Raw genomic sequence first — 13,955 nt, forward strand, 5'->3', positions numbered from 1 at the left:
AGATTCCTTTTCTCAGGAAGTTTTCAACATTGTATTTCCCCAAATGTTTGAGATCTTCTTATGAAGTCTGCCCCTGAACATTTATCTCAAGAAATCTCTTAAAGTTATAAGGTATACTTTTAGGCAATTCTGAGAATGTTTCCTGCTCTAGGCAAGGGATATCCAGATAATAGGCCAACATGTTATTAATAAGAATAATAATCACTGATGTATTATAAGCAAGGTATATAGAAATATCCAGTTTTCAAAATAATTTACACAATTTATTCAAGATACCAAGAAAGAGTGTCTGTAAATAATTCTGCATGGACTTGAAGAATGTTTAGTAGTAGCACATACTGGTAGAATCACTTATGTTGAACTAGTAAAACAAAACAAAACAAAAAAAACCACAACTAAACATTGAGTTTTTATTTAAGAGAGTGTTTCCCAAAATGTCTTCTACAGATCCTGCGGATTATAACTTGGTGGTGTATGGCAAGTCCTAGTCCTTTTTCCTGGATGTGCAGTCTCAGAGCGGCAGTTTCTTCAGTTCCTCATTCTCCACCTTCCTAAGCCTTTTCCCTAGGCTGCTAGTCCTGGGTATCCTATCTTCCCTTCTCCTTAAATACATCTCTCTAACTGAACTGTGTCTACTTGGTAGAGACCCTAAGATAACTAAAAAAAAGTAGCTATCAGTGTCTACCATTTCCAAAATAAATTCTATAATGATGGTTAAGCTGGGTCAATAAAAAATTAGGGTACGATTTAGAGAGTGGATACAAAAAGGAAGAGAGTGACATGCGGTCAAGATGAAAATGGTGTAGCAGGGAAAAAGATAAACTGAAGGGAAGAAAGGAGTCAGAGAGGAGAGGGATTAGTTGACAAATGGTACATTGGGAGACAAAACAGATAGGTGGGAAGAGAGGAAGACATAATGGAGGAGGTAGACATAAAGAAAAGACTAGTAATGGTTAAAATAGCGAGCTTAATATGTAAGAAGTGATACATAGAGAGAAAAAGATGAGGAATAGAAAGCTAAATACAGAAAGTTTGAGGGAGAGAGAAAAGAAGGAAGAAAGCTAAGAAAAGGAAATGATAAAGGTAAAGAGAGTGGCAGTGGAAGAAAAAAATGCTTGAAGAGAATATTGAGTAGGAAAAAACCTGACAAGATCAACACAAGAAAAAAATGTACAGTGCATTAGGACTATACTGATTTGTGGATCTCCATGTGTAGAATGGAAAGTTAATCTGCCTTTCAGTCTTGAAAAACCAATTTTGCAAGAATGGAACTTTGAGAGCAAAAAGAGAAGTCATCAGGCAAAAGGAAACTAACTCAGACAAGTAACTTCCAAGTTTCAAGGCAGGGATGGTCATGACCTTCTTGCTTTTTTAAGGTCTGCACTAATTTGTGAAAGTGCTAAATCTGGTGATCCCCAGAGGCCCAATCTCAGCTCCACCTGGGTTGCTACTCCTAGCTCCACCTGGATTGCTACTCCTATTGCTGAGAGGGGAGAAAACTTAAGGATCACCAAGACAGTCAGATACTTAATTAAGTCTTGGGGAAAAAATTTTGGGAACCATTGGTATAGAATGTCAGTGATTTCTCTTCCCCCCAAGAATGCTTGGTTGAGATAACCCTTAGGCCTGAAGTAGTAAGCAGTCTTGTACCTGGTCCTCTGCATTGGTCCCTCTTTGAAGGAATTCAAATGGACTGCGTTCACCTGCATCAAGTGGGTCTGCATTTGTACTCTTAAATTGTTCCCCAGTAGCTAACTCAACCAATGTGTTAGGATTTTCAGTAGGCATAATTGAATCCCCATCAAATGGGCTTTGCCTTCCATTGCTAGATGGAGTTCCAGTGCTGGAAGAGTGATGCTTTGCTAATTTGGAGCCAAAGCATGGCAAATGCAGGATGTTAGATGGTCTTTGTTGCTGTCTCTCACTCTCATTTTCTTGGACTTGACTTTGGATGCCTTCTGGATTGGAGCCTTCATCAGGTGTACCAATAACAAGCTGCTCAGGAGTAAGGTCAACAGTTCTTTCATTGAGCTGGTTGTCTTCAAAAATTTGTTCCAGAATGTTGTTCCCATCTCCTCCAAGATCATTTTTGAGACAAGGTGTATTCTTTGCTTGAAGGGAACCGACTTCAGGAAATGGCATAATTCCCTTTTGGCCCAGTTGATTATTTATAGAACATGGTGTGTTCCTCCTCAGAGTGGACACATCATCTCTAAAAGGGTTTTCATTTTCCATCTTCTCTGAGCTGTTTCTTTGGCCTGGTAGGGTGCTTGTTGGGGAGATGATATGTCTTGTGTGCTTGCTATGACTACCTTCTGTATACAGAGGACTGGTGTCTTGGTTCTCCCCAGGTGCAAGACCATAGGATGGAGTGTAGTCTTGTAGAGCTAGTGGATTGTCCTTGGGTCCTGTGGAGCTACCAGTACAGCAAGAGCCTCTCTGGCTTAGGTGAAATAAATGTGCCTCTTTTTGACCTGATGGGTAACTTTGTGGGATGAAGTCAGGGAAAGATGAATATTCTCTCTCTGGAGAATTCATCCTAGTCATTTGCATGCCATAGTTCAAATCCTCACCTTCATGCCACATTGGATTTTTCTGAAGCCCAACTGGAGTGTTACTGGAATAGGGCTGGTTACCTTTCTGGTCTGGTGGCCTAGCTGGGGCTTTTTGTAAATGTGTTGCCTGATCCCAGATATTTCTGTTAAAATATGGCCTTCTTTCTTTCTGACCGTGGGCTTGTATCCTGTGGTCCCAGGAATTCCATGAAGGAAATAGATTGCTTTCTTCTGGTCTAACGGCATTATTAACATAGTAACCCCTGCTCTCTGTAGGTGGTGACATAGTAGGAGCTGTACTATATGATGGAAAATTCTCATCCGGGTTCCATGGGTAGAATTCACTATAATAAAAATCCTCCCTTGGTTTTGATGGATTGTCTAAAGAATAGGGAGGATATTCCTTTGGCTGATTTGAGGTATATTGTTCACCTTCATAGTGCCTAACTGTTGGGCCCCCTTTGAAGCTCAACTCTTCACCCCATCTATTTTGTCCAGGAAAGACTTCATCTCCAGTTGGATCAATTGGGTCTTCTTCATTATAAGGGACTGTCTCCTTGTGGTCTGGGGTATTTATGGGGTAGAGTGAACTTTCTTTTTGCCCCATAGTATTGGGAGAATCATCTCTCTCATCCCATGTATTGCTTCTACGGTATGGTGAGTTTTCCCTGGGATCATAGGGGTTATATTCAGGGTAGAAAACCCTTCCTCTAGAACCATGGGAAGGATGGGGTAAATGTTCTTCTTGCCTCCCAGGATGTTCCTTAAAAGGTGGAGAGATTTCTTGGTGGTCCCAAGTATTTCTTCCAGCAGGAAAATGTTCTTTTGCAGAAGGGATTTCCTCAGGGTGTACAGCAGGCTGATATGCACTGTGCTTTAATTCTGGCTGATTAGTTTCTGATTCATATGGGATCCTTCTTGGCGCTAAAACCATCCCTTTGGGCAAAATCTGGCTTTGGGTTTGTCCATCAGAATTTGGTAGTTTTCTGGAATCTTCCCTTGGGTAATAGGAGTTTTCATGTTGATCAACAGAATTAAAATTTGGGACTGGTGTATAACCCTCAGAGTGAGGCAGTTTATAATTTGATTTATTAACTTCATACTGTTGAGAGTTTCTCCCGGGGCTGGTTGGATTCTTTGTAGGAACTATTATTTGTTCTTTTGGACCCAGGTGCTTCTCCCTTGGATTTTGGATTTTTTCATTGTGAACAACAGGGCCATGTTTGGGACCAACTGGGGCAACATTAGTTCCCATAGGGTGTTTATTTGGCCCCTGAGGCTTTCTTCTGAGATTTGCTGGATTTCCTGCATAATTGGGATAATTGCCTCTTGAAATAGAAGGGTAAACTTTGTGATAAACTGGATTTCCTGGACGAACTACTTGTTTACCTTCCCAAGCGAAGGAGTTCCACTGAGGACCCCTTTGAACTTGTCGATTTCTGTAAAAAGGCCCATTCTGTCTGTGCCCCATGGCAGTACCAGTGGGATACCACCGTCTTCCTGAAGGAAAATTTCTTATATTAGGATTTGGATGATTTTCACGAATATTTGGCTGACTTGGTCTCCATGGGATTTGACTTCCTGGCCCTCCCTGGCCTGAAGTGTTGACTGCAGGGAGTGGGACAATCCCATTTTGAGCTGGAGGGTTGTTCCCAGTGTTCGGTCCTGGGATACTGTTTCCTGTGGGGCTGGTGTCATTTCCACCCTGACTCCCTTTAGGATTTGATTGGGTAGAATTCGTCTCAGTAACTGTTGAATTAGCTGTGGGTTCTGTGCCTGGACTTTCTGCTTTAGGAGGATCTTCTTCTTTGGGTTTTTCAAAATCTTGTTCAAACATTTCTTCTGAATAATAAGGAGGGCGACCCCCAAAGCCATGATATCCAAAATATCCAAAGTAAGGATTCTGTAGGAAAGAAAATGGAAATCAGTATTACCCTTTGTTTTCCACCATGGTGTTGCTTGGAATTTTTTAGTATAACAGGGAAATCTTATCAGTCACATGTTTCTTTTAACATCATTAGCTTTACTTTCTTTCTTGAAATTTGATTCCTCCTTGGTTTCCATGACCATACTTTTTCTGGTTCTCTCTTCTGGTATTTTTTTCTGACCACTGGTCAGCTTTCTCTTTTTAGGTCTTATATATCTGAGGGTTTTTGTTTTGTTTTTAATGATTTCATCTTCCATTTTCCTAATTTTTCTGTTTTCTTTTTACATATCTCTTTTAAGATTTCTATTGCTCCTGTAATGCCAGCACTTTGGAAGGCCGAGGCAGGCAGATCACGAGGTCAAGAGATTGAGACCATCCTGGCCAACATGGTGAAACCCCATCTCTACTAATAAATACAAAAATTAGCTGGGTGTGGTGGTGCGCGTGCCTGAAGTCCCAGTTACTCAGGAGGGTGAGGCAGGATAATCGCCTGAACCCAGGAGGTGGAGGTTGCAATGAGCCCAGATAGTGCCACTGCATTCCAGCCTGGTGACAGAGCAAGACTCTGTCTCAAAAACAAACAAACAAAAAAAAAAAAAATAAAAGAAGAAGAATTCTATTGCATCAGCCCATGCTTTCAATAGGCATACATGCTAACAACTCCCAAAGGCATAATTCTAACCCACAACACTCCCACCCAAGGTTGAGGCAGCAAAACATCTCCACTAAAGATTTCCTGAGTACCTCCAACTGAATGCACCCAGAACTGGGCTCATCTCCTGCCAAATCTCCTCCTCCAATGTTCTATATTTGAGCAACATTCACCACTATCTGTACAGTTTCTCAAGTTTCTGCTCTCTCTTAGTACTCCAGACTATTAATGACCAGGTCCTATAAAATCTAAGCTTTCATCCTTGTTCCCACTTCCTTAATCCACAGTACCCCTGAACTGTTAGAATAGTTTTCTTACTGGCTACTCTGGATGCAATCTTACTTTCCTTTAATCTTGCTTCTGCATTGCCATCAGAGTAGTAGAGGCTGAGAGTGGGTATATGGAAATTTGGCCCCTTTCCTCTTTAAATTTGTATTTAAAGTTCTCCTTTACAAAATAAACTCTAAATCCCTTAGAATAACATACAAAGCAGTACAACATGCTGCTAAAGAGTGGGGCTCTAGGCAGATGTGCATTAAAATCCCCATTCCACCAGTATTAGTAGTATGATTGTGGGTTAACCTTGGTTTATTCATTTGTAATATGGGGATGATAATAAAATAACGTCTACCTCATAGGTTGTCATGAGGGTCAAATGGGACAAAATGAGTACAGCTCAGTGCCGGGTACTTAGTGCCTGATAAGTGTTATATATTATATAATAATATAATTTTTTAATAATAATCTGGGCTATAACTATTACTTTCAGCCTCATTTCTTCCCCCTTGCACTTTATGCAGTTGCAAATCGCAACTACTCTGAATTCTCTGGGTTCTCTATTCTTTTTATGTTTCAGTGCCTTTGCACACAGCTCATTCATATTGAAACTTCTTCCACCGACACATTTATTCCCCTGGCAAACTTGACTCGTCCTTCAGAGCTCAGTTTGATTTCTACCTTCTGTGTCTTGACTTCCATGGGCAGAATTAGGTCCTATTCCTAGGAGTCCACAGCAGTACAGGTTTCTGTCATCACAATCATCCCACTGAATTTCAGTTGCCTATTTTCCTGGGATTCTTCCATTTAATTCTCTCATGTGAAGATTTGGAATGAAAACATTATGTTTCTCATCCTTGTTTTCCAGTACCGAGGAGTGGAGAATGCTCTTAATAAATTTTCATTTAATGAATGATTTAATCATCACGAATTCTGTCAGTCAGTATGTTTGTTAGACATTTGTGTGGCATTTAAATCGTTTGATTTTTCTTTTAAAACAAATGAAATATAAAGAAAAAGTATTTTAATCCCCATTTGTTGATGGAGATGAGACAGACAGGTGAGGAAGTAACAAGATCATGCAGGAAATCAGGTAGTACCCTCAAGCGGTAGAATACAGACATCTTAGTTTTTGAGACAGGGTTTCTCTTTGTCGCCCAGGCTGGATCGCAGTGGCAAGATCAGGGTTCACTGCAGCCTTGACTTCCCAGGCTAAAGTGATCCTCCCACTTCAGCCTCCTGAGTAGCTGGGACCACAGGTGCATGCCACCATATTTGCCTAACATTTATTTTAGTCTCCCTATGTTGCCCAGGCTGGTCTTGAAATCCTGGGCTTAAGTGATCCTCCTGTCTCAACCTCCCAAAGTGTTGGGATTACGGTGTGAGCCATTGTGTCTCAACCTCCCAAAGTGTTGGGATTACGGTGTGAGCCATTGTGCCTATCTAAATTCAGATTTCTTTACTTTTTTGTTTTTTGAGACTGAGTCTTGCTCTGTCGCCCAGGCTGGAGTGCAACGCTGAGATCTTAGCTCATTGCAACCTCCCCGTCCTGGGTTCAAGCGATTCTTCTGCCTCAGGCTCCACAGTAGCTGGGATTACAGGCCAGCACCACCACACCCGGCTAATTTTTGTATTCTTAGTAGATTTCACCATGTTGGCCAGGCTGGTCTCAAACTTCTTACCTCAAGTGATCCACCCGCCTCAGCCTCCCAAAGTGCTGGGATTATAGGTGTGAGCCACCTGTGCCTAGCCTGAATACAGGCTTCTTAAAGCCTATGGTAACTGCCTGGATCTTTCGGCTTCCTTTCTTATCTTATGCATATGAAAATTTGAAGTGCCAGTTTCTAGGTTGCATACAATTATCTGAATCATTTTTATTTGGGGTTATTTCATGATACATTTGAGAGCGCCTTATACCATTACTGACACAGTCATCTTCAATGTTATTTTATGAACAAGCACCTTATACCATTACCGACACAGTCATCTTCAATGTTATTTTATGAACAAGCGCCTTATACCATTACTGACACAGTCATCTTCAATGTTATTTTAAGAATAATCTCTGCCAGGTGCGGTGGCTTATGCCTGTAATCCCAGCACTTTGGGAGGCTGAGGTGGCTGGATCACCTCAGATACCAGTCTGGTCAACATGGTGAAATCCCATCTTTACAAAAATACAAAAATTAGCCAGGTGTGATGGCACATACCTGTAATCTCAGCTACTCGGGAGGCTGAGGTATGAGAATTGAATTGCTTGAACCCAGAAGGTGGAGGTTGCAGTAAACTGAGATTGTGCCACTGCACTCCAGCCTGGGTGACAGAGCGAGACTCTGTCTTACAAAAAAAAAAAAAAAAAAGAAAAGAAAAGAAAGAAAGACAAGAAAGTGGCAGTCATGGCAGGGACTGAGCAGAGGAGCGACAAGATTAGACTATTGTTCTCACAGGGTCACTCTGGCTGCTATGCTAACAATAGATTGTGAGAGATGAAAAGACTTGCTTACAAAATGTATATATACATAATCTTAAAGCTGAAAGGGACCTCTTAGAGCAAGTAATGCCAACCTCTCTTTTGTTTGAGACAGTCTCGCTCTGTCACCCAGGCTGGAGTGCAGTGGTGCTATGACTCACTGCAACCTCCACCCCCCAGGCTCAAGTGATGTCCCACCTGTCTCAAAAAAAAAAAAAAAAAAAAAAAAAGAAAAGAACAGTCTGTCCCCCACCCCCCAGTAAAGCTATTAAGTTACCACAGTTCACTGAAGACATATCACATATACAGGGAAAAAACAGTAAGTTCCAGGGGGGTGGGGTGCTGTGTCACAATCACTAAAATGATATAGTGCTGGAATATTAAGAGTATATCACTCTGTGATATACATTTGGTTCTTCTCCTAGTGTGGTACAGTAAAAAGGCCATTGAACAGAGTGACAGAAGACTTGGGTGCGGGGTTCAGTTTATCCATAACTTAAAAGTGAAATTGAGTAGTAACTGATCTTTTCTTGGCTTCAATTTATTTGTATTAATATAATCAGGAAGTTAGATATCACTTAATTTCCTCTTGAGGATAACATTCTAAGAAACTCTTACTTTTTTTCTCTTTTTATCACTGTCTGGAGTCCAGCATCAGTCTTTGGACCGCTAGCTTGATTTGTTTCACTTTTTTATTTTCTAAAAAATCACGGAAGCTTGAGCTACAGGTTCATGTGTTGGATTTTAACTTTTTTATTAGATGTGGATAAAAAAGCAGTGGTGAATAGACTGTAATTTCCAGTGGAGAATATAGTTTTACTTGTACTTACCCCGCCTTCTTCATTGCTGGCTGGTGGGCGTCCATAACCTGGTGGCGGTAACCTCTGAGAAGTGAAAAACACAGTGAACACAGGAGAAAACCACTTTCGATGCTGCCATTTGTAAGACTCAGGGTGTCTAAAAATAGCTCAAGTCAGTGATCGAGCTCAGTTAGTACTCTGAGCTTTTAGCCTTTGAATTATTAGCTCTCACAGTCCAGCTGCTAAGAATTATGATCTAACAGTGAACACTGGTAAATACAAAGGCTTCAGCTGGATCCCAGATTATCCTACTTAAAATACTCTGTATGGCTGCATCTCCTGGCAATCCTCCTTACCACCTCTAACACTCAAAACATACCCTCCACAACCCCCAACAAACACACACCATGCACACACATACAGAGAGAGAGGGTGAGAGAGAGAAATTTGAGTGCTGTTAGAATCCAAGCATCCATATTAGAGCATCTAATAATAGAGATTAAGTAACAATGTTGTTTTTAGAATGTGGCTTCATGTTTAGGGAGACAAACTGCAAACTGACAATCCTTGGATTATTACTATGATATTTTTATTTGACTAAAGTTAATTCTCCTAATCAAACTTGGAGGCCGAGTTTCTGCCTCTCAAGTTTTATGTAGATGAGATTAATAGTTACTTCAGCATTAGAATCATGTTTATCTGTTTTTAAAATCTTTACCTTATACTGCCTTAATTTCCTTAGTTCAGCATAGGTAATAAAAGAAAGTCACTCTTTCAAGGAGGAAAAATGTAAGGAACTCTTACTCTTTAAAATGAATTGTTCCTCATTGATAAAAAGCCTTCCTGGTTATAGAGTTGTAGACAAGGAAAACCTATGTCATAGCTGAATGAACAGTCAACAAATATTTCCTGTTGTTTTGTTTGTTTAGCAGCAACTGGTCGTTAATATTTCTTTAGTTCAAAAAGTTTATTTTGCCATTCATATTTTTAACGCCTATGATGCAATTTCAGTATTATCTTTTATTTTAATGATTTTAAACATTTAAGATTCTTTGAGGCTTTTTGTAAATAATATTTTGCAAGATTTTTTTTTTTTTGAGACGGAGTCTCACTCTGTCACCTAGGCTGGAGTGCAATGGCACGATCTCAGCTCACTGAAACCTCTGCTTCCTGGGCTCAAGTGAGCCTCCTCCCTCAGCCTCCAAATATCTGGGATTACAGGTACCTGCCATCACACCCAGTTAATCTTTGTATTTTTAGTAGAGACGAGGTTTCACCTTGTTGGTCAGGCTGGTCTTGAACTCCTGACCTCAGGTGATCCGCCTGCCTGGGCTTCCCAAAGTGCTGGGATTACAAGCATGCACCACCATGCCTGGCAAATTTTTGTATTTTTTGTAGAGACAGGGTTTCACCATGTTGGCCAGGCTGGTTTTGAACTCCTGACCTCAAGTGATCACCCACCTTGGCCTCCCAGAGTGCTGGGATTACAGGTGTGAGCCACCGTGACCAGCCCCAAGATTCTTTATAATGATATATCTGTGGTTAGAAACAGTAAGATAGGATGAAAATGTCTTAGTCTAATTATAGCTCACCCTATGGTTTTCAAACTCTATTTTGTCCTGTGTCCCAATTTCCCCATTACATTAAATGAAGATAATTTTTTTTTTAAATTTCTTAAGGATGTGGGGAAATAGTAATGAAGTAGCACAACCTTTTAATGTTAATTTATTAGCTAAGTTATTTGTATCTGTTTGGGGATTTAGGTTGTATTTATGTCACTAATTTGTCTGAGTATGAAATTCAAAAAATTCTCTGTTCCTTTTCTGCATGATTACTGATGCGCTGGTTTTGTTTCATACCATCTACTGATTGGTATATGGTATTCCATTAGAATGTATGAATTTATATTAATTTAAACTATAACATACTAATATTATTTTTCACTTATAGTGTAAAGAAAAAAACAATTTATCACCTGTGGAATTTGCCATGGTGGTGGATAGAGGAATAGCCCATTTCCAAATGGTGGGAATGCCTAGAGAGAAAGAAAGAATCAGAGTGATGTGGTATTGAGAAGAATACATAAAAAAAATGAAGCAAACCAACTAAATACAATTGAAACTTGGCAGTCTACATTTCACTTTGCATTAAAGTGTGTGTTTTTTATAGGGCAAAGATGATAATGATAATAACAATTAGTATTATTGGACACACGTTCCAGGCTCTGTGCTGAGCATTTTATATTGTTAAACTCATTTCATTCTCATATAACCATAGAAGATATAAACTATTACTATTCCCATTTGACTTAAGAACATGAAGTTCAGAGAAGTTTGATCACTTGCCCAAAATCTCATAGTTCGTAAATGATTGAAGCCAGGATTCCAATCCAGGAGTGTCTTTTCATTCAATTTTGTGTTCCCTACATCTGTAATAGTGTCTGATAATAAGTGTTAACTGACCAAAAGCCAGTGTTTTCTTTTTAGTTTTTGAGACAGAATCTTTCTCTGCTGCCCAGGCTGGAGTGCAGTGGCATGATCTTGCCTCACTGCAACCTCCGCCTCCTGGGTTCAAGCGATTCTCCTGCCTTAGCCTCCTGAATAGCTGGGATTACAGGTGTGTGCCACCAAGCCCAGCTACTTTTTGTATTTTTAGTAGAGACAGGGTTTCACTATGTTGGCCAGGCTGGTCTCGAACTCCTGACCTCAGGTGATCTGCCTACCTTGGCCTCCCAAAATGTTGGGATTACAGATCTGAGCCACTGTGCCTGGCCTAAAAGCCAGTATTTTTGAAGCTCCCCCCACACTGGATGAGCTCTTGAGAAACCATTTGCACATCTTCTTACCTTGTGTCATACTAGTACTGGAAGCAATGTTAATTTAAGAGCAATATTTTAGAGCATCAAAGCATAGATCTGGATGAAACTTGGAAACCATTTAGTTTACTCATGGGGAAACTGAAACCTAGAAAGGTGAAGTAACTTGTTCAATATCATACGACTAATAAGGACCAGGTATAGGACTTGAATCTTTGATTCTCAACTGTTAGATTAGTGCTCATGTTATTACACCATGTTGTCTCTGTAATTTAAAAGGAGCTTTTAAAAGGCAACAGTATTTGGGTAATTTGAACCAAACAAGATTGGAGTTGACTTGCCATGCAGTTTTGGATGCATGTCAAAACAAAAGATGGTACTGCAAAATAGCACCTGTATTGAAGTGTGTATATGGGGGTGGCATGGCCCTCCAAATCTCTCCGAGGCTATTTACAGATATGGAATTTTTCTGTGCAAGTCTCACCTGAGGTGGCTGAGCTTCCTCTTCGGGCTGGGCTGGAGTATGCGATGGCTGCTTCAAAGGCCGCTTTTGTGGTGGCTTTTTTGACTGAGTCTGGTTGGGTTTCTGGGTTTCTTGGGTCTGATCAGTCTTATTATGACGTTTTTGTGCTGAGGGTTTCTGTGGGTGCCATGGTGGTGGCTGAGGCCACATGGGCATCTGGTACTGTGGAAATTGCTGAGGGAGACCGTTTCCAAAGAAGGGCCCCAGGTGTGCCAACTGAAAGGGTAGCAAATAATAGTGAAATCGTAATAGAGTTGAGGTTCAGTCTCTCTCCATCCTCTAACGTCATCGTCTAAAACTCAGTCAAAGAGCTTAAAAGTCCTATGGAACTTCACTTAACTATGGAAGCTTTGAGATCTTTAGTTAGATTTTCCTTACACACAGTCTTACAGAATTAACTTCAGTCTTCTAGAAAGCCAAACAACCAAAACAAACTAAAAGGCAGAACTAGGTGAGAAATCTCAGCTTAAGAATTTGACTGATGATTTTCTAACTCTGAAACTCTAACTCAGGTCGGAAGTATACAAGTCAGGTTACAGAAAATTTAATGTTGTATTCAGAACCCATGTGATTTGTTATAAGGATGGATAAAGAAGAGAAAAAACAAAAATAAGATAAGGTAAGTGAGATTGTAAAGCAAAAAATAAAAAACAAGAAGAATAGGAAAAGAGAGGATAAAAATTCAGTCTGTGTAAACACATTTATATGGTGTCTGCGTTTCTTGGTTACAGGTGGATCCTCATTAAATCCATTTTTGTTATCAAAATCGCCACAATTACAAGGTTGGGCAGGGAAGCAAAAGTAGTTATAATCTAAAAATGTTAATTTATAAATTTATGATAATTTATAAAAATGCTAATTTCTAAATTTATGATAATTTATGTATGGTCAGTCTTGCAACATCAGTTCTCATCAAAGTATTTCCTCCCTGGTTTAACACCTGTCTCTATCCCCAGTCTTCATTAATTAGTTTCTTGCTATCTCTTGGATGATGTACCCATGCTTTGTGGATTGATGAAATTCAAAATTGCAAACAACTAAGTTGGTAAAAATTTCAAATCACAGGCAAAGTCACTAAAACTAAAAACAAGGGTATGAAAAAGTTGAGCCAATCAAAAGCTGAGGAAGAGGAAATTTACAATGATTATTTTAATCAAAGAACTTTAAAAGAGAATGACTTGAATAAAAAGGATTACAAAAAAATGGATGTAGTCCTTGATTTTCCCCTCAAAATGGCCCTCATGATCATTTCACAGAAATCAAAAGTGATGTGTAATGTTATTGTGCTAACATAGAATTTTATCAGAAAAATTGTGCCAAAGAACCACCTGATACTTGATTTATCAGTTTGTTCTGATAATTAGCATACAGTGACAAGAATAACCTATATTTATTTAAAGAACATAAAACTTGCTTTGTAACTGTAGTGTTATCTTTCAAGATAATCCAAGTAAAATTTATCCCCCACCAGTACTTACTCTGTTATTTTTATTGTCATTATTTGTGACATCTTATGTGATATTTTCACAGAACTATTTTTTCTTGACTATACATTTGAGACTCAGTCTCAAATAAATAACATTTCTAATTAGTAATTATTTGGATTTACATGAAAGAACAATAGTAATGAATAAGAAGAAAATTTGGTGTGAGAGGATGGGGCAATACTTTTTCCATCTTGAAACTTTTGTAATGATTACATTATACTTAAAACATGTGGATTGGTGTCTCTATTGGCTAAGGCAAACTTTATAATGGAGTTATCTAGATAAACTAGAAATCACCAGAAATAACATAAAGAAAAACTTACATGTGGGAGGGTCATAAAGTTGAATTGATTATACCGCATCATCTGCAACCAAAGGAATCCATTAATATGATACAAAGTGAAACTTTTATTAAATCAATGCACAAATCATAAAAAAATAAGTAAAATT

At 39.3% G+C, this 13,955-nt stretch overlaps 1 protein-coding gene across 1 annotated transcript in view; it reads right to left on the reverse strand.

Moving 5' to 3' along the window:
- Positions 1-1,487: 1,487 nt before the first annotated feature.
- Positions 1,488-13,955, reverse strand: part of ENAM (enamelin) — a 15,705-nt gene continuing 3,237 nt past the window's right edge. The window contains exons 4-8 of the mRNA XM_005555134.5: positions 13,829-13,870; positions 11,980-12,234; positions 10,656-10,715; positions 8,711-8,764; positions 1,488-4,458 (exon numbers count right to left, since the gene is read on the reverse strand). Of these exons, the coding sequence (XP_005555191.3) occupies positions 1,621-4,458; positions 8,711-8,764; positions 10,656-10,715; positions 11,980-12,234; positions 13,829-13,870 (3,249 nt within the window). The 3' untranslated portion in view covers positions 1,488-1,620. The remainder of the gene's footprint in view (positions 4,459-8,710; positions 8,765-10,655; positions 10,716-11,979; positions 12,235-13,828; positions 13,871-13,955) is intronic.

The sequence above is a fragment of the Macaca fascicularis genome, chromosome 5 (assembly GCF_037993035.2).
Source record: "Macaca fascicularis isolate 582-1 chromosome 5, T2T-MFA8v1.1".
NCBI classification, from domain to species: Eukaryota; Metazoa; Chordata; class Mammalia; order Primates; family Cercopithecidae; genus Macaca; species Macaca fascicularis.